The following is a 19,590-nucleotide window of genomic DNA, read 5'->3' as shown; positions in this document are numbered from 1 at the left end:
CTACGTCACCTCCCTCTCTGGCAGATCATAGCAGCAGCCGGCATCACGGCTGTTCATCATCTCCTCTGAAGCTGTCGTTTCGCCCCACCCACCTCCCCAGTCCCCAGCCCCCAGGGATTCTCTATCCTAGCCTATTCAGATGCCCTCCTCTCACCTCAAGAGGAGCGCCACCTGGCAAGGGAGTCATACGCCAAAGTAGTTGCTAAATAAAGCCGCTTGTTAAATCTTACCGACTGGCCTCTCATGATTGAAACAGATTTAGCCACGAAGCATAGAAAGGATTTTTTTTGCCACTTTTCCAAATGGATAATCCACGTCCAACAATCCACGTCCCTCCCTCGCTAATACAGTAGTTTAGCTAACATCCTCACAGTGTCGTTACATCATTCCAACATGAATGCTAATGGGTTTTAAGGAACACTGCACGTCGCCTTCAGCTCTCCTCCCTCCGCCCAACGGCTCATTTCTCCGCCCGCCGGGGGGGGTCGGAGCAACACACAAAATGGCCGAACTCTTCCTTCTTAGAGGACACTGCTGTGATCACTTTTCCGCTCTCCCATTTCGACCGCTTTTGATCCCGTCGACGACCGCCCTGAACGCAGGCTTATTTTGGCTTCCAATTTCCTACAGCTTCAGTGAATAAGATAATTTCACAGTGATTACCAGCATTCAGCACAGAAATGTAAAGTCATTACACGCTTGCTGAGTGACAAATTCTTGGTGTTGGATTGAGAGCAGCCCACTCAGTGTTGATTTTCAAGGCCCTATAGAATGAGAATCGCTGCCTCGTGTGGTGAGCGACGCCGTGCGCCCCACTGTTCTCTTCACTGCTCTCTTCTCTCTTTAACGGCCCATGACGATAAGCATGAGATTACAGTTATGTGGGCTTGCCTTTTCAATCTCCTAAACAAGTCAACAATAAGGTTGCTCTACTATCTACAGTTTCTCCTTCTCTTGACATCCAATACACAAAGCAATTACAGAAGCAGTCACGTACGGCACACTCTGCAAACAGAGGACTTTGCGCACGGCGGAGAGTCGTTTGACATTGACGCCGACGGCTGCTCTCCGTCACCTCGGGAGGCAGATTGCATCGATAAATTAAGTTCGGTGAATGCTACTTTCGGTCACATTTCCTACACTTTGAGTTTGAATCGTTCAGGGTCAGGGAACAATTTGTACCTCCGGTGTCTCTGCAGCATCACTCACGACAGAGCTGCACTGGATAAGATGCAGCCAGCAAACTGAGAAGAACATCTCCTCCTCCTCCTCCGCTCGAATTGAGATTCGCCCCTTTTGCCAAATTAAATTCCGTTGTCAGACACAGTAAACTTGTGGGACGTCCAGAGAAAACCTTTTTCCTCCCTTTTACTTTGGTGTACATACATGTACGCCTATTTCCCATCCCACACAAATCAGCTGTTTTGTGTCTAAACGGCAGGAAGTAAAACAGGTGCAAGCAAGACATTGATTAGCGCCCCAGGACTGGACCCATTTAGGTGTTCCAGTCGCGGGGCTGCACCTGTTTTACTTCCTGCCTTTTAGACACGACATGGCTGATTTGTGTGGGATGTGAAATAGGCTAATAAAGCATCATAGACCGGCTTGAGCTTGCTGTGTGCAGTTCGTCAACGTCTCCATACATGATTTCTTGGCATTGAAGTACAAAAGAAATCTATTTGTGGGCGTCATTCCCTGCCTACCAACACGAGGGTCGCGGGTTCGAAACCCCGTGTTACCTCTTGGTCTGCTTGGTCGGGTGTCCATACAGGCACAACTGGCCGTGTGGGGTGGGAAGCCACATGTGTCATGGTCGCTTCACTAGCGAATCCTCTGGTCGGTCTGTTCAGGGGGAGGGGAACTGGGGGAATAGTGTGATTCTCCCACGCGCTACGTCCTGCCAGTGACACTAGTCTTCACTGTCAGGTGAAAAGAAGCGGCTGGCGAGTGTACATGTATCGGAGAAGGCAATGTGGTAGTCATCAAGTGTTTTCCTGAGTGTTTATATCAGAGTGAGCTTTTATTCTGTAGCAGCGTTGTCAGACAGTTTGGAACCAGAAAATACGCCCACACATCTCCAGAGAATGCCTTTGGATGCTCTCCTTCATTTATTCTCTATGGAGCCGCTCCAAGCGTCAGACCTGCCAACATCGCAAGAGCGAGTCTCACCTCGCTGTTCACTCTACTACACCAAGGGGGCGACATGGAGAACGTGTTAAACTGACTGGACTTTCCCCTTTAAACTTTTTTAGAACGAGGAAGCAGTGACTGCCGGGGGTATTAATTATACCCTGCTGGTCCGGCTAGCCGGTTCGAAGCAATAATCGCGTGTGTAATTTTGTAAGTGTAATTTGGAAAATCCTGGAGCGAAAGGTGTGAGATTAAGCACAGGTTTTTTTTATGGTTTATTATGGTAATTCACGTTGCCAGAACTAGAAAAACATCGTCCTGGCACCCAGAAACTCAAATAATCCTTAATTGTCTGCTAAGGACCGGCTGCACGGTCATTGACTTCCATTAAAACCGCCTTTTTGAGACGTCCAGGAAATTCTTACAAAATGAATGTACCGGTATTTCATTTTTTTCAGCAGGCATCCTGAACCAAATACCTTGAAATTTGACCTTAATATCTAACCTTGGGGTTGATTGAACATTTGGTTGAGTTACAAGGCTTCAAAATCCATTGCATAGTTTTCCCATTGACTTCAATGTTAATTTTGCAAAAAAACAAAAAACAAAAATTCGACTCCCAGCCACTTTCCCCAAAAATAATTATTTTTCTGATCTTACACCTCTCAGTTCGACTCAAGACATCAAATTTGTAGTTTCTATTGTGTTTGCCCCCCCCCCGCCCCTATTTCCCCAGCACATCACACAGCACAGCACAGCAACCAATTACATGGAGATTTACATGAAATATACCCTGCAGTTATCAATCATGGAAACATGGTCATATGACCTGGGAACGCGGATTTTCCGGTGCAAACTAATGATTTGAAGCTTGGCCCTTATTTGATTCCATAGGATGAAGCTCATTTGTGTTTCTTGTGAAAACTAGCTGGAAGTCGAAAATGGGCAGTTTCATGTTTTTTTTTGTAAAACTTACCTTAGTTGAAACTACATCGTATCTCCGCGCCCGTTCGTTGTAGAGACTCGTGACGAGCATTTCTGGAATCGGCGTCAAAAAGTGACTCTAGATGTGTAATCTTGTCGCGATCCATGCCGTTCTAAGAGGTTTCAATGACTTCCGCGTTGAGACACGCAAAAGCGGCGAGGCGCAGCAGGCCACAGTAACATCCGATGCCCACGAAGGAGCGCCTTGGGCGGCGGAGGCGGTCAGAGCGTCATCCATGGAGGCCAGTTCTGTGCTCCCTCGTTCATGGCCTAAATGGTGTCGTTCAAGCGTGTGTTTTGAGCCGGATGTTCAACTACGCATATGAGGTGGGAGGAATGGAATCAGGAACGGATATGGATCGATAAAAAATAAGAAAATACTTACTTATAAATATAAAAAACAAGTACTAATATCAAGATCCATGAAAGTTAAAAAAATGCAAATTTGCAATTCTCAAAAGATGGAAGCTGGGATAAAGTAATTCCTCCGCCAAAAATGTCATCAATCCACAGCTATGATAATCCCACCACCCCGCCACCAGGTGGCATTCATGGGAAGGGAAAAAAATAATATTTTGTGTTTTCTACTGAAAATTTTATTGTACAGTAAATACAGTAAACTGGCATTTGAGGGGTTAAAATTCAGTAAGCATGAAATGTTGATATGAGGTATGAGAGATGAAGTTACCAATGGATAAGAATCAATAAAAAATAAAAAAAATAATTAATTAAGACTATCAAAAATAAGAATTAATATCACGGACCGTGTACACGGACCAGCAGACGGTTAAGGGTTAGCGGGTTAGCAGGGTACAAGGGTTTAACAGAGACCTTTAATAATAGAGCGAGACACCCCATCTTCCAGTCACTTCCTGTATCTGGGTTCGCCCACTGCCACGCCCACTTAGGTGACCGGTAAGCCAATGAAGTTTCCCACCATTGACAGACAGCCAATCACAAGCTGATGACCACGCCCATTTTAAGAGAACGGGAGGGAGTAACATTTCTTATTATTGGCGGAGCCTGCAATGCAGTGGGGTGTCTCTATATTAAAGGTCTCTGCTATTATTAACACTTATGAAGTGGATGGAGATTATGAAGCTTGATTACGCAATTGTGACATTCACACTGATAGATAAAAAAAGACTAACATGAATTTGAAGCATCTGGTATTAAGCTCATCTGCGATTAGAGATGATTAATTGCAGCTCAAATATCCATTTTTGGTTCTTATATCCGTCTGTCACTTAAACCGAGGAGTCACAAAGCCCATGAAAGATAATACCAGTGTTTCATTAAGTTTGTGCCAATCATCTAGGTCCAACCCTGTGTTTACATGATTCCTAGTTTGTCTGCACGCAGTCGGCACAGTTGGAGATATCAGAGATCGTTTCCCTCCCTTCAGAAGAAGCCATTTGCTGCCATTCATTCTTATACAGTATGAAAAACAACCTCCACAGATGTGAGAATTGCCTGAGCGAGATAATCCATCACAGTAAACAAAGTAAGCCCTGTTTGGTTTGGAGCGCCTCTCTCTGTCTGTTATTTCATTGTGCCTGAAGGTGAGTGTTTTCATATCAGCGTCGCGTTGAGGTTCCGCTCTGCTTCCCGTCAATCACCTGCCAGCCACAGGAAGAAGTGTTAGTCTCCTCCAGGAAATAATCCCCTGCCGCCTCGAAAACCTGAGACGCACGTCTTCTTATTTAGGCCGTCTTGGGCAGCAGGGACAGCAGTTGCAGGGTGCATGTGTGTCTCCTGCGTCAGCGCTAAGCTCCACAGCGATGTGAAGAACAACCACAAATCAAACTATACGACATACGAAAAACGAGCCTTTTTGGGGGAGCGGGCTTCACGACTGCGGGAAGGTACGACACTCAAGCGGTCTTTATGAAGCAGGGTAGGAAATTAACTTTGATAAACAGGTTTTTTTTTTTAGCTTTTAGTCAAATACGTTCCGAGGGTATTGGGGTAAATAACGCTAGTAGGAGGAGAGGGCGGGGTTTTTGTAGGTACAGATGCCTAGCTGGCCATTTTCGAGTTGCGCTTTGCAAATGCAGAACAAAATCTGGACACGCTTTGCAAATACAGAAAAAGTTAACTCTTTATTTTACCGGCGCTTTCAATTCCAAGGGCAATTTTAGATTTTTTAACAGCATTTAGCCCGGAGCCCCCATTCATTTCCTACCCTGTTATGAAGGCAGAAATTGTTTCTTTTGTTTTCACTCACCATTCAGCAACGCCCTGCTAATATTTACGAGTCATATTGTGCTTCAGAAAATCAGAAATAATAATACACATTTCACCTTTAATTTCAAGCCAAGCTTGTATTTAAAAAATGATGAAAAATGAGTAACTGTTAAAAAAAAATCTAATTACATACGGCATGCGTTGCAAAATGATCCGGGGAAATGTAAACTAGAGCAGACAGAAGTAAATGGGCTGTAACTCTAAATGTCACCAGTATTTGATTAACGTTGCAAGGAAGAGGTTATCAACACGGGGCCCAGGGACCACCAGAGGTTCTTGAGTGGCTTCCAGGCGGTCCCCAACAAATTGATGAATTATGAAACCTCACCATCAATTCATTTACAAGAAGTCAAATCTGACGAGATATTGTCCGATTTGGGCCCCAGAGACAAAAGCTCATCAAATCAAGGTCCGTGGCTCTGATGTGGACAACATTTTAGGTCCTTGATTATATTTTTATTTAACCTTTATTTATGTAAAAGGTTGAGAATCACTGGAAAGAACATGGGATGGAAGATATGTTATGTTGCATCTTAGCTGTGGGGAAATCAAAAAAGACACAGGAAAGAATAGCCCCGCATTCCCAGGGAGAAATTAAAATGCTCACACATATACACGCACCCACACACACAGGAACACACATATACTGTACACGCACCCACCCACACACACAGAAACACACACACACACACACACACACACACACTGAAACACACACACACACACACACACACACACACACACACACACACACACATGCATGCGCACACACACACACACACACACACACACACACACACACACACATGCACACACACACACACACACACACACACACACACACACACACACACGCACACACACACACACACACGCACACACACGCACACACACACACTGTTGTGAATGAGCAGCTGGCGGTGAAGCAGAGACCCAGGTCATAGCGGCCCAGGTGGCAGTGCTGTAATGTGACAGTGTGATTTAAGTGTTCTGTCGGTGTAAGGCCGTTATCTGCCACCACTAACAGCGCCGCGCCGATACCACCCGACAGCCAGGAGGCAGCACTGATAACGGATAGTTTAGGCGGTGCAACTTCCAGCCACCGGGCGCAATTACATACCACTCTGAATCATGCCTTTAATCACGCACTGTCATATACGTTTAGATGTAGTGCTTGAGTCTGGACCTGTCTTGATCTCGGCTACTACTGGATGTCAACTCTGCCTTTTTCTAAAGATTATTTTTTGCTGGATAAGGCTGGGAATTGATCCGATTTTATTGATACCAATGCCATTATCAATTCTGCTCATCGGTATCGGCTCATTGGTCTTCTTTAACCACACCCTTATCGATGCATTTTTTGGGTGGAAAAAAAAAGTAGGCCTACACAGGTTTTCAGCATCAACGCAGCTGTTTCATCTCATCATCTCTTGAGTGGGAACACAGTGTAGAATGTCTGCCTAATAACATCTGAACACAATGTTCCTATCTTCAAAGTATAGAACATGTTTCAACATATTGCTGCTGTTTCCGCCCTCGAGATGATATTTGACAGACGACAGAAGCACTGTTGTCATCTTTCTTCATCAAAGAGAGGAAATCTCTGCACAACCGTGTACGTCAGGTGCGTCGGAAAAGCAGGATCAGTTGAAAAAGGAGGACTCCCGCACACCGACTCCCACTTCAAGGCTTTTAATAGAATTGCTGCAACGTTTCGGTCACACGACCTTATGCCAGATGAAGGTCGTGTGACCGAAACGTTGCAGCAATTATATTAAAAGCCTTGAAGTGGTCGTCTTTCTTCATGAAATGAAGCCACGCTTTGGACCCTTTCTTCCCCTCCTGCATGACTCCTTGCAAGGTTCGCAATGCACATGTGCAGCTGTCAGGACAATATGCCAGGCAGCATTGCTAAAAGGCACTGATAACGTCGGAGGCGTACAATTCTGAGTAATTAGAAAATTTGGAGCCGGTTCTAAACGGATCCGGTTCTCGATTCCCATCCCTACTTATGGATGGAATTATAGTCAAAATAAAGTATTCCCCTTTTTGCTGGGGACACCCTGGAACCCCCCCGAAGGGGCCCTGGGGGTCCCCAGACCCCACTTTGAGAAACACTGGGCTAAGGCGTGAACCATGTAAGTGGGTTCAAATTCGGCCCACGATCCTTGTTGCATGTCACGAGCGTGGGAAGGTACGACACTCAAGCGGTCTTTATCCCCTAATCTCTTCTCTCTCTACTTTGAACTATGCATAAAAATACACCAAAAATAAATAGATAGTAAATACACAAAGGATGGGGGTTGGGAGAGAGAGAGGTCATGTGACAAAGGTCCCAAGCTGGAATCGAACCCAACCACCCAACCACCAACCAAACCAAAAACATAAAATGTGTGTTTTCTCTTTCAACACTGCAAACAATTTAGAATTAGAATTTCAAATGTAACCTGTAGAATTGGACCTGTAGTACCCTGTGTATGTAATGAGCCTCAAACGGCTATGCACCGATCAGTTAAATCCTATCCACTGATTAGTTCAATCCTATGCATTGATTAGTTGGAAGTTGAACGGTTTAGTATAGCTGCTGCAGACAGAGCTACACCTCTGTTCATCCTTTAGAAACTCCATTGGCATTATTTTGTTGACATCTGCAAAGACATTCACTGTTTTGACTCCGCCTGGACCCTCTCACCTGGTCTTGACAGAATATTTTCGATTCAAACGGGCGATTCATATCATTTTAGAACTTGTTCTATTCTTTAAAGAAAATCAATTTAATTGAAAGAGTTTGAGTGTGGTTTTCACCATTATAATTGATTCATGGACTAAAGATTGCCCACAGCATTAAAGTTGGTCTCGACTTCAGCCTAGTCATCATAAACCACTGAACGAGTCCTCCTGAAGTTTAATCTCATCAATTTTGTCCCTCAACCGTCCCATAAAGCTCCCTCTGACCTGTCCCATAAAGCTCCCTCTGACCCGTCCCATAAAGCTCCCTCTGACCCGTCCCATAAAGCTCCCTCTGACCCATCCCATAAAGCTACATCTGACCCGTCCCATAAAGCTACCTCTGACCCATCCCATAAAGCTACATCTGACCCGTCCCATAAACCTCCCTCTGACCCGTCCCATAAAGCTCCCTCTGACCCGTCCCATAAAGCTACATCTGACCCGTCCCATAAAGCTACATCTGACCCGTCCCATAAAGCTACATCTGACCCGTCCCATAAAGCTACATCTGACCCATCCCATAAAGCTACCTCTGACCCATCCCATAAAGCTACATCTGACCCGTCCCATAAAGCTACCTCTGACCCATCCCATAAAGCTACATCTGACCCGTCCCATAAACCTCCCTCTGACCCGTCCCATAAAGCTCTCTCTGACCCGTCCCATAAAGCTACATCTGACCCGTCCCATAAAGCTACATCTGACCCGTCCCATAAAGCTACATCTGACCCGTCCCATAAAGCTACATCTGACCCGTCCCATAAAGCTCCCTCTGACCCGTCCCATAAAGCTACATCTGACCCATCCCATAAAGCTACCCAGCAAGTCAGCCAGCCAGCCAGTCAGTCAGGTAGACAGCGTAGCGTTCCACCTGATCAGCAACTCAGCCAGCCAGCCAGCCAGCCATCCAGCCAGTCAGTCAGCTAGCCAGCCAGCCAGTCAGCCATCCAGCCAGTCAGTCAGCTAGCCAGCCAGCCAGCCAGTCAGCTAGACAGCGTAGCGTTCCACCTGATCAGCAAGCGGTGAGCTGAGGCAGCTCACGTCTGCTAGGCTGCTCACGGCAATCTGGATAATTAGTTGTGTTCCTGTTCCGTCTCTGGCAAGCCCATGCTTATCCAAAGCAGACTGGAGGCTCAAGTCAGAGTGTTAAAAACGTGTGCCAAATATTTACTATTTCATGTTGTTGTGAAGAGATAAAGAAAGCTTGCTTGTATAGCTAAATGGCAGCCATAAAGAGCCGTAGTTTATATTTTTAGAGTGATACTGATACTGCATAACTTAAGACTGCTGCGATTGAGGCCAATTTAAAGGGCTGTTACCATGGATACTAATTATCCATCAATAGTGGAAGACACGCAGTCGAGCTTCAGACGTACACAAACACTGGCCGACAGACGGGGAGACAGACAAGATAGGACGGACCTCTCAGCACTCATCAGCTTTTCATTAGATGCGGTTCATTGTTGCACCTCGGTCTCTTTTACCAATCAGTAATTGACTGAAGCGCCGCATCGCGCCCAAGAGCATTACGTCCTATAATGAGATTCTCCTCCCCGAGGGTCCGCCCCCTAATCCCCACATCTCGCCGTGCGCCTCACGCGCCGCATTCAACAGGCTGAGACACGCTCGACACGGAACGCAGTGCTCACCCTGCCATCTTGAATGAGAAGTAGACAATGCAGCTGGAATGGAATGGATGCTATGCCTGTTACTGAACATGTTAATCCTCTTAAGAAGTGACGAGAGGTGCTGATGACACGCAGGAGCGGGCCGGGGTGTGGAGAAATCAGCACTAGAGCCTGCTTCTCATAGTCATGAACCTGCACCTCTCTTCGGGGGACTGAGAGAACAAAAACAGACCAGTGCGAGTGGACCAGTGGGTCTGTCTTCAAATTGCAGCGTGCCTTTTCAACACATTTTGTCGCCAAAAAAGGTTCTCCAACAAACCACTAATGATGATAAATCGTCACGAAACCACTCCTCAAACCTTCCAAGAGATGGATCTGTGGCTTGACTCTTTTCCCCATCTTTCATGTGCAGCTTACAGTAAGAATGTGGCAACACGCTGTCAGTGGAGTTGTGATACCAGCTACAACTCGGGTGTTGACTGTAGCGAGACTGCCAGAATCATCATCTGGTGAAGGAGTATTACGCCTTCATCTGATTTTCCCCAGACCAACATTTGGCTGACGTCTACAACCCAACCAGCACGTGCGTCTGAGGCGTCTCAGCAAAGCTTCTCTTTAGAAATGGCCTCCGGGCAGCCCAGTGTAGAGCCTGGCTTACAGGCAGCTCGGTGTAGAACCTCTTTGGGGGACCGCTAAGTAACTCACTTTCATGAAAGGGGGGGCTCCGAGGCGAGGAACGCAAAGAGCATTGAACGGAGCATCGACATCGATAAGGTCAACCAGATGGATATTGCACCAGAGAGAAGCACACAGGATGTCGAGGTACTGAAGGGTCAACGTTTGTAGCCTGGTAAACCATCCTGACCACGTGAACTCACGTCCGCTTTCATTCTGAGGATCTGTCTGGCGTCCAGCCCGCCCCCAGCCATTTCCATCAATTACAAAGGGTCATTCAGGGACCTGCCTCGTAGTTGACAATGTAACCGGCCAATCGGGGACACCGCTGGCAAAACAGTATGGCGGGTCCCGAAGCAATGAGCGCTAACGTTAACGTTAGTAGAGCAAACACAGCCATAAGTGCTGTTATTGCAGAAATAGACTCAATGACAACAATTAAACTCGAACAAGAGAATGCGCCATTGCACCAGGCGGAATAGACGTTTTCGCCGTTCTTCCAAGTGGATTTGGATTGGATTTGGCAACGCTGATTGGCTGAAGGACTTGTCAGTCAAGGCAAGTACTCCCGCCCGCTGAAATGGCGTGTGGACGGCTAGGAGTCCAGACTGATAAGTAGAGCGAAACAGAACTGAGATCACATGATCAGGATGGGTTTTTTTACCAGGATGAAGCATTTGAAAACTTAAAAGAAATGGAGGTGTGAAAAAACCGGTGAGCAAACAAATAAACAGAAAGAGAGAGAGAGAGAGAGGTTGAGTGGGGACTGACCTGTCTTTACCCGTCTCCTTCTTGAAGACCATGTCGCAGTAGTTCATGCGCTCCTCGGTGGTGACGTAGATGCGGGCGTGGGGGTAGTTCTGGGCGGCCTGCCGCAGCATGTTGTACACGATGCCCTTGCCGTCCGTCCTCATGTTCCTCAGAGGGCCCCAGACCACGTACACCGTGTCGTTGGCCTGGCCCAGGAAGTGCTGGGGCTTCTGCAGCAGCAGGGGCACGCTGGTGTGGGACACCACCCTCAGAGTGGTGCGTCGGCCCACGTCGTGCTCGAAGCCCCGCGTGGGCGCGTTGTTCATCCTCCACACGCACGAGGAGCGCTCGATCTGCTGCCCGGCCGCCTGGCCCAACATCTGCCCCGAGCTGGACACGATGCTGCACAGCTCACAGCGCAGCTTCAGGGGCTGAGGAGAGGAGAGGAGAGGGGAGGAGAGGAGAGGAGAGGAGAGGAGAGGAGAGGAGAGGAGAGGAGAGGAGAGGAGAGGAGAGGAGAGGAGAGGAGAGGAGACGTTTACATAACAGTAATTATTACACGGTAGGGGGTAGCGCTTCACAAAATTCACGGTTTCCTTGATTTTAAGATTTTGTGTGTGTTTTTATTCATTTTACTTATATATTTTATTACTTTCATCGTCTAGTTAATTTTTTTATTTCAAGAGAAGAAAGATTTGTGTCGGTTTTCGGTTTGCATTGCGTATTGAACCTAAAGCCTTGTACCTGTTGAACACTGAATGGTCAATCATTGCATTCTGTAGTCTGTTATTGCTGTATAACAGACCACTGCTAGGTATATCAGACCATTGCTACACCCCTACCATTTGCGACACCCTGTGGCAAAAAAGTTAGCAGTCTGTTAAAATGGTGAGGTACAGCCGTTAGAAACATCTCAGATGAATCCAGGTAATGTTGTTGTTTCTACCCAGCTGGTGTGTTAGCAGCATGCCAAAGCTAAAGCTAGTTAGCATGTAACGTTAGCTTAATTTTTTACAGGTGTGTCAACTGCAAAGCTGTTGAGATGAATGGGGACAAAAATGTCAACATCAATATTCCAATGGAAATGTTCAGTTTAAAAATGATAACGCTAAGTAGGCTAATCTTAAGAAGTTATGTTGCTATGGATACAGTTCCAACTTAGAATCTAACAGACTATTTCGTGTACAATTATTGATTTCTTTAGTACGTAGCCGTGTAATAAGCATGCAGAGGGGTCTGAATCAGCCTGAAGGGGTTTATTTTCCAATAATGATCGGCTCGCTGTACTTTATCCTTTACTTAATGAATCTCCGCGGGGAAACTCTTTTTACTTTGCCCCCGGCACGAGGAGTTCAGGCTCAGTGACAGAGCAGCACGAGGACTTCAGGCTCAGTGACAGAGCAGCACGAGGAGTTCAGGTTCAGTGACAGAGCAGCACGAGGAGTTCAGGCTCAGTGACAGAGCAGCACGAGGAGGTCAGGCTCAGTGACAGAGCAGCACGAGGAGGTCAGGCTCAGTGACAGAGCAGCACGAGGAGGTCAGGCTCAGTGACAGAGCAGCACGAGGAGTTCAGGCTCAGTGACAGAGCAGCACGAGGAGTTCAGGCTCAGTGACAGAGCAGCACGAGGAGGTCAGGCTCAGTGACAGAGCAGCACGAGGAGGTCAGGCTCAGTGACAGAGCAGCACGAGGAGGTCAGGCTCAGTGACAGAGCAGCACGAGGAGTTCAGGCTCAGTGACAAAGCAGCAGCCCTGGGGCGAGAACTGATTTGGTGCCTTGCCCAAGGACACTTCAGTAGGGAGGATGCTTGTCCAAATAAGGACATGACCCTGGGTGCTCCAATTGAAAAGCGCCCCCTGTATCGCCCTGGTGCCAAAGATTTGAGAGTTAAAGGTAATTTAAGTAAGTAAGTAAGTTAAGTAATCTATGAGTTTGGTCGCCCTCTATCCAAGGTGGGAATTTTGGCATTTTAGGGCCAAGGCCATCTGGCCTTCGGTGTCCCAATTTGTTTTAGAGCACAAGGCCACATGCCAGGGCACAAAGGCAACTGCTCTGTTGACATTGTGAAGGGCAATTCTTCTGAAATGTGTGTTAAAATGAGCCAATTATTACACATCCTGTGCATAGGGCAGGCTCCATTCAACTGAGACCACTGGTGTTTTTAAAGCACTAACAGTTGGTAGCAGGGCACTGTCAAGGTGGCCTTAGGGATCTCAGGGCATCACGGCCAGAGGGAGGAGCCACGGAGGCCATGGCCTCCATGGTCTCTGTGTAATTCCCACCCTGCCTCTATTGGTGAGCAAGGAAACAACATCGAAAGCTCCCCGGCACAGCTGACAGAGGCATGGAATTGACATTGAACTCACATGTGCACAATAGAGAAAAATAGAGACGGATCAGAGATCCAATAGACAAATGGATCCAATAGCAAAGTCACAATGCAAAATACTGTAATAATAATAATACCATATCATTTGCTTTTTTGGCTTGTGAATGAGCCTTTTTAGCTTTTGTAGAAGAATTATGATGTTGGACTCAATCACTCAGTAGATGAAAATGTGAGTAAGTGGTGGGAGAAGTGAGGATGTCTTCCAGTGGCCGGGGAGTTCTTGTTCCAAAACAGAGTATGAGCTGGAAAGTGAGTTGAAAGCCAGAAATCACAGGACCTGGCAAAGTTATTGTTGAGTCACTGAAACCCTGTCCACTCCCAGCAGATATATTATGGTCATTTGGTGCTATATATGGCGCAGTAAAAATCAGACTTATTGCACCTTTTAAGAGTTTTGTCCCAAAATGAAATATCCCACGTTGGAAGAAAGTGAGTTAAAAAATGACTGCTATCACAAAAGTCAAACGTAGGCTGCTGTATTACTGTACGTTTGTGTGTGTGTGTGTGTGTGTGTGTGTGTGTGTCTGTGTGTGTTTAGGATAGTAATTAACATCGTCATTGGTTGTCAAAATGATACGTTTAAAGACTTTCAGATATAACTGAACAGTCTTCAAAAATACCTTACTTGCTACAGCATGATGTTAAAGTTTATGACACTAGAGTTAACATGTATAATAATATCAATAATTCTGAATTGATGCTTTGGCAAGTGGGTAGCATGCTCAGAACAAAATAAATGCATTTAGTAATGACGTGATGTTCATCAGCGTTTTACACTTCTATAAAGTTTCATTTATTTCCGAAGATTAATGTCAGTGTGCTGAGAACTAACATCAAGTTTAATTGAATGTGGGCGCTCTCAGGTCACTCAGGACTTGTCATGAAGAAACCTTTCCCACTCTGAAATGGGGGATTTACCTAAATGAAGCGAATATGCTTGGTTTGTTTTGATGAGATTAAACTGAATGAATGAATGCAAGAGAAAGTTAGAAAAGAAAGAAAAACCCTGGTGTCAGGACTAAGCCGCTTGATCATTTGCTTAATGGAGAATATATCACTAATGTCACTGGTTTAAATACAAATTGCGGCTTTAGCTCAGGAGGTAGAGCGGGTCGGCCAATGATGCAAGGGTTGGCGGTTCGATCCCCGCTCCCTCCCAGCTGCTGTCGCTGTGTCCTTGGGCAAGACACTTAACCCTCCTTGCTCCCGATGGTGTGTAGGCACCCTGCGTGGCAGCCTGCCGCCATCGGTGTATGAATGGGTGAATGTAGACTATCTACTGATTGTAAAGCGCTTTGGATAAAAGCGCTATATAAATGCAGGCCATTTACCATTTGTGCTGCGATGTGGCCCACGGCTTAGGAAATGGGCCTGCAATTCCCTTCTTGCATGTTCTGCATTCAATCAACAAACAAGAGCGATTGAGTGTGCAGTCCACCAAATCCAATCAATTGTATTACAGCTATATGGCTCCTGATTAGCTCCGTGTTTCATTTACTTTCATTTTTTACATTTTTGTTTTCCGGATTTCTCTCCCATTTTTCTCCCCGATTGTACTTGGCCAATAACCCCTGCTGCCCCGGTCGTTGCTCCACCCCCTCTGCCGATCAGGGGAGAGCTAGTGTAGACTAGCACATGCTTCCTCCGATACATGTGCAGTCGCCAGCCGCTTCTTTTCACCTGACAGCGAGGTGTTTCACCGGCAGGACGTAGTGCGTGGGAGGATCACGCTATTCCCCCCCCCCCCCAGTTCCCCTCCACCCCCCCGAACAGGCACCCCCACCACACCGGCTTCCCACCCACAGACACGGCCAATTGTGTCTGTAGGAACATCTGGCCTAGCCCGGAAGTACCGCTACCGGGAATTGAACCCGGGTCTCCACGGTGGTAGCAGAGTGCTTTTACCTCTACCAGACGCCCCCGTGTTTATCTTCAGTCACAGCTGTGCTCAAACATGATGAGGCCAGTGGCTTAGAAAGGTGCCGAAGCAAAACAAAAACTGTTGAATTTTTCCGGAGGCATCACGGGCCACGAAATGATCTGTGGTCCGGGGCTCGGACCTCTCCGCTCACTGGCTGCTTGAAACACACATCACCACAGCCTTGAGCTGTCAGCGGGTCGTCCATTAGCACGCGCCCCCCTCAGCCCGGCTCATAACTCCATCACGCCTCTCGGGCACAGCGAGATTGGCTGGGCTCTGTAGGGAATGCTGGCTGGCTGGCTGCAGGTTCTGTTAACCCTCTGTGGCTGTGGAGGTTAGATCGAGGCAGGAGCAGCGTCCTACTTCCGCATTGACGCCACTGCAGGAGTGGCAAAAACTGCAATTCCTCAAATGGCCACTTGAGGCTGGCTGCAAGGGCGAGTCAATGCCCATTCACCTCCATGTTAAAATGCCCGTCTTTCCACGGTAAATAAACGTGTTACCAGCCTGGTTCAAAAAACGGTTTTGGTCTATCTAGCTAATTTCACCTTTCATGACAGCATTTTTATACAACTCCCCCGTTCAGAGTAAAATAGATGATAGAAAAGACAATGTTTTGGGCGTGATTGACAGGTTGCCTGTCCAGTGATCGTACAGCTCGCCGATCACAGACCTATAGCAGGCGGAGCTGCGGCTCTGTGGGAAACCCCCGCTCTCGCGCCGTCTAGCGCAAGCTACATGAAAACCAAGATGGCAGCGACCAAAAACGCTAAACTATAAGCGATAAACAAAAACAAGAGAAACAAGCAAACAAGAAACAAGAAAAAGAAAGCAACAGTAAAAAAAGAAAATAACAAAAGAGGAGTAATGTAGTCAGACAAGTAGACCGTTAAAAAGGCTTTGTGAGGTGTAAGTGGAATATATGTGGGCTGTGTCTATGTGTGACTCATCAAGGAGATTTTAAGTTAAAGGAGAATGTATGTGTTCCATAGCATAGCACTTCTGTAGCATATTGAAAATTGATTGTTAGTAGTGGGGGGTGAAGGCGATCTGAGTGTCTTGTGTTATGTGTATGTATGTATGTTAGAATTTTGTTGAAAGAATAACCTACACAGTGCAGGGAGAGAGGCAGGTGTGTATACATTTATAGACAAAGGTGCAGACTTGAAGTGTGTTGGTGTATGAAGCAGGGCACTGGTCAAAAAGAGCATGTGATCAGTCGACTTTCCCAGGATAAATTAAGGTTAAGGAAAAAGTTAAAATGAGCATCAAAAGTAGTTTGAAAGCACTGAAATCAAAGTGACTTGATCCCTTTTGACTGTACTTCTGTACTGTAAGAAGGGTTCTCACTTTCTCAAGAAGAGATTACTGTACCTAAATTGGCTGTTTGGAGTGATTTTCAATATAATAAATGTTGAGAACTAAATTCACAGTATGTTTTCTATAATTTAATCTAGCGATCAAATTTGAGATTATGGCATGACATTTGTTTTTTGGCCCCCGGCAACAATCTGGGTTTCCCCTGTGGCCCCACAGGAAAAATAACTGTGCACCTGTGGCCTAGAGGCTATAAGCACTTCCTTCTCTAACTGTAATGCCCTATATCTCAATAAAAGGTTAAAACCCCATCCACCAAACTGTGACATTCTATCACAATTCATAGCCAAGAGATTCATGTTGATGACGGTGCTGTTTCAGTGTGGCATGCACTAATCACAAGCAGAGTGCACTATTATGATCCCAATCATTTTGGCCCTCGCTAGAACAACCACAAAATCTACTCACCACATAGCCGAGTGCAAAGCCTGAGATTTTAAAGCACAACCTTTTAAAGTAGGTTATTTAAAAAAGCAAGCTTAATGGACATGCTCATCATTAATTTATGGCATTGGAGAGTGCACCTAACCTTTAAGTTCATTAAAATGCTCCAAACCAATTTATTAATGAGCAATAATTATGACATTAACGTGCCAAGCACCCATGTAACATGCCTCCCTGGGACATAACAGTCCTTCTGTGCAATCCATCGATTCGCTTTAAAGGGCCACCTAGCAGATTTTCAAACAGCTTTGTATCATTACAAAATGACTAGTATATATGCAAATTAACTATATTTAACGTCCCTCCCTCTTGCATCTTGGGCCGAGAGCTGCCCGTTCATCACAGAACTTCCTGGTCCAAATGTTGTCATAATGATGTCATTTGGAGTTAGTTTTGCCTTGGTGTCACTATTACTGTTATCATTATCACTATCACTATTACGAATCAGCGTGACATCACAACAACAAAAAAGTACTTCCAGGTGCCCCTTCAGCAGAAACTGAAATAAAGCTGAAAAGCTGTGCCAAACAAACATTAATATCTCAAAAACTATACATCAAATCGCATCAGAATCAGAACTAGCCAAAGGGTCTCATGTATATGTATGTAGTGTTAAAGTTGCGTGAACTGTCGCAGTTTTAAAATGTGTTCCTGGCTCGGGTCCCATTATAAAGGTTGAAGAAAAATATAAAACATAAATTGCAATTTGTCAATTTCTCACACAGTACAAAAGATCAATTAAAGCTGAATTGAGGTGATAGAGTCCTAAAAGTGGTGACTCGTTCAAAGAGGGCATGGATCACCATGAACTGCTGTTTAAACAGACAGTTGCACCTGGAAACAGAGCCAATTAATTTGTTTACAAACATGCTGATTCATCCTATTACTATCACGATCATTATTGCTCTCCCTGCCTCCATTCACAGAACGTCCTGGTCCAAATGACATCATTAGGAAGTTCTACGAATTTACGGGGAGATCTCGGTCCAGGCTCATTTGCATATACTACTGATTTGGGAATGATACAAAGCTGGTTGAAAAATCGGCAAAGTGGCCCTTTAACTGTCCAGCTTTGAAAAATGCAGCAAGAGCAGCCTTTATTTCCAATGGCCTTGCTAATGTCAAGCATTACAATATTCAAGCAGAAATGCAATTTACTTCTGAAATGCCATCTCAGAGAGACTGAACAACTGCTTTGAGTTAATAACCTTTTTCTCACATCAGTGTTTTTCTATCACGAGGTCATTTTGAATTATCTGGAAGATTTCTCATTAAAATGATCAAGAAAGCAGGCCAGATATTAAAACACTTTCTGCCAGGCGGTGGTTCACCTGGTAGTGCGCATACCAGAAAGGCATGGTCCTTCGCGCGGCTGACCCGACTGTGGTTCTTTGCCACATGTCATCCCCTCTCTCTCTCCCACCTTTCCTGTCTGTCTACTGTCCTATCAAATAAAGGCAAACCCCCCTCCCCAAGAACCCCCCCCCCCCATATATATATATATGTATATATATATATGTATATATATATATATATATATATATATATATATATATATATATATATATATATATATATATATATATATATATATATATATATATATATATATATATATTGCCTTTATTTGATAGGACAGTAGCCAAGTACTTTCTGCAACATTGGCCATTGTTTACATTTCAAAGGGCCGGAATTCAACATTTTTGAGTTGAAATGAAATGGAGTTTCTGCCTCAGTCTGTGATGGACCAGAGGCACGAATCCAACGGCTCCAGAGAAGCGTCACAAGACAAATGTGCCCTATTTGTCCTGTAAAGGAGAGTGGGAACAATTGATCACACGCAGAGACAGACTCAATCAAATCAGGAAAATGAGGCAGACCTTTCGCACGCCACTGGGTTATGCATTATACACACGCTCCACATAGGCTTCCTCGCCGTGGATCAAGCAGCTCGCCCCACTGTCCAGGAGAGACATGACCGCTTGCTGTTGCTGTGTGCTTTACGGAGGCTGACAACTCACACAGCAGACTTTCAATCTGGACGTAATCCTGACACCTGACACAAAGGTATCACCACACCGCACTTCTGTCTGTCCGTCGTCAGACTAGGGCTGGGCAATATATCAATATTAAATCGACATATGAGACTAGATATCGCCTTGGATTTTGGATATGGTAATATGGTGATATGACTTCCTGATTATTTAAGGCTGCATTACAGTAAAGTGATGTCATTTTCTGAACTTACCAGACTGTTCAAACTGTTCTATTATTTGCCTTTACCCACTCAGTCATTATATATCATCCACATTATCC

General features: G+C 45.6%; 1 protein-coding gene across 1 annotated transcript in view; it reads right to left on the bottom strand.

Moving 5' to 3' along the window:
* The window catches only part of st6galnac3 (ST6 (alpha-N-acetyl-neuraminyl-2,3-beta-galactosyl-1,3)-N-acetylgalactosaminide alpha-2,6-sialyltransferase 3), a gene marked incomplete at its 3' end in the record, with an annotated part of 146,147 nt that overhangs the window by 44,096 nt on the left and 82,461 nt on the right, over window positions 1–19,590 (bottom strand). The window contains exon 3 of the mRNA XM_083653433.1: window positions 11,166–11,575. Coding sequence (XP_083509559.1) covers window positions 11,166–11,575 — 410 coding nt within the window. The remainder of the gene's footprint in view (window positions 1–11,165; window positions 11,576–19,590) is intronic.

Source organism: Poromitra crassiceps, assembly GCF_964638095.1.
Source record: "Poromitra crassiceps genome assembly, chromosome: 17".
Taxonomy (NCBI): domain Eukaryota; kingdom Metazoa; phylum Chordata; class Actinopteri; order Beryciformes; family Melamphaidae; genus Poromitra; species Poromitra crassiceps.
The sequence above is the reverse complement of the archived record's forward strand: the minus strand, read 5'-3'. Positions and strand labels throughout refer to the sequence as shown.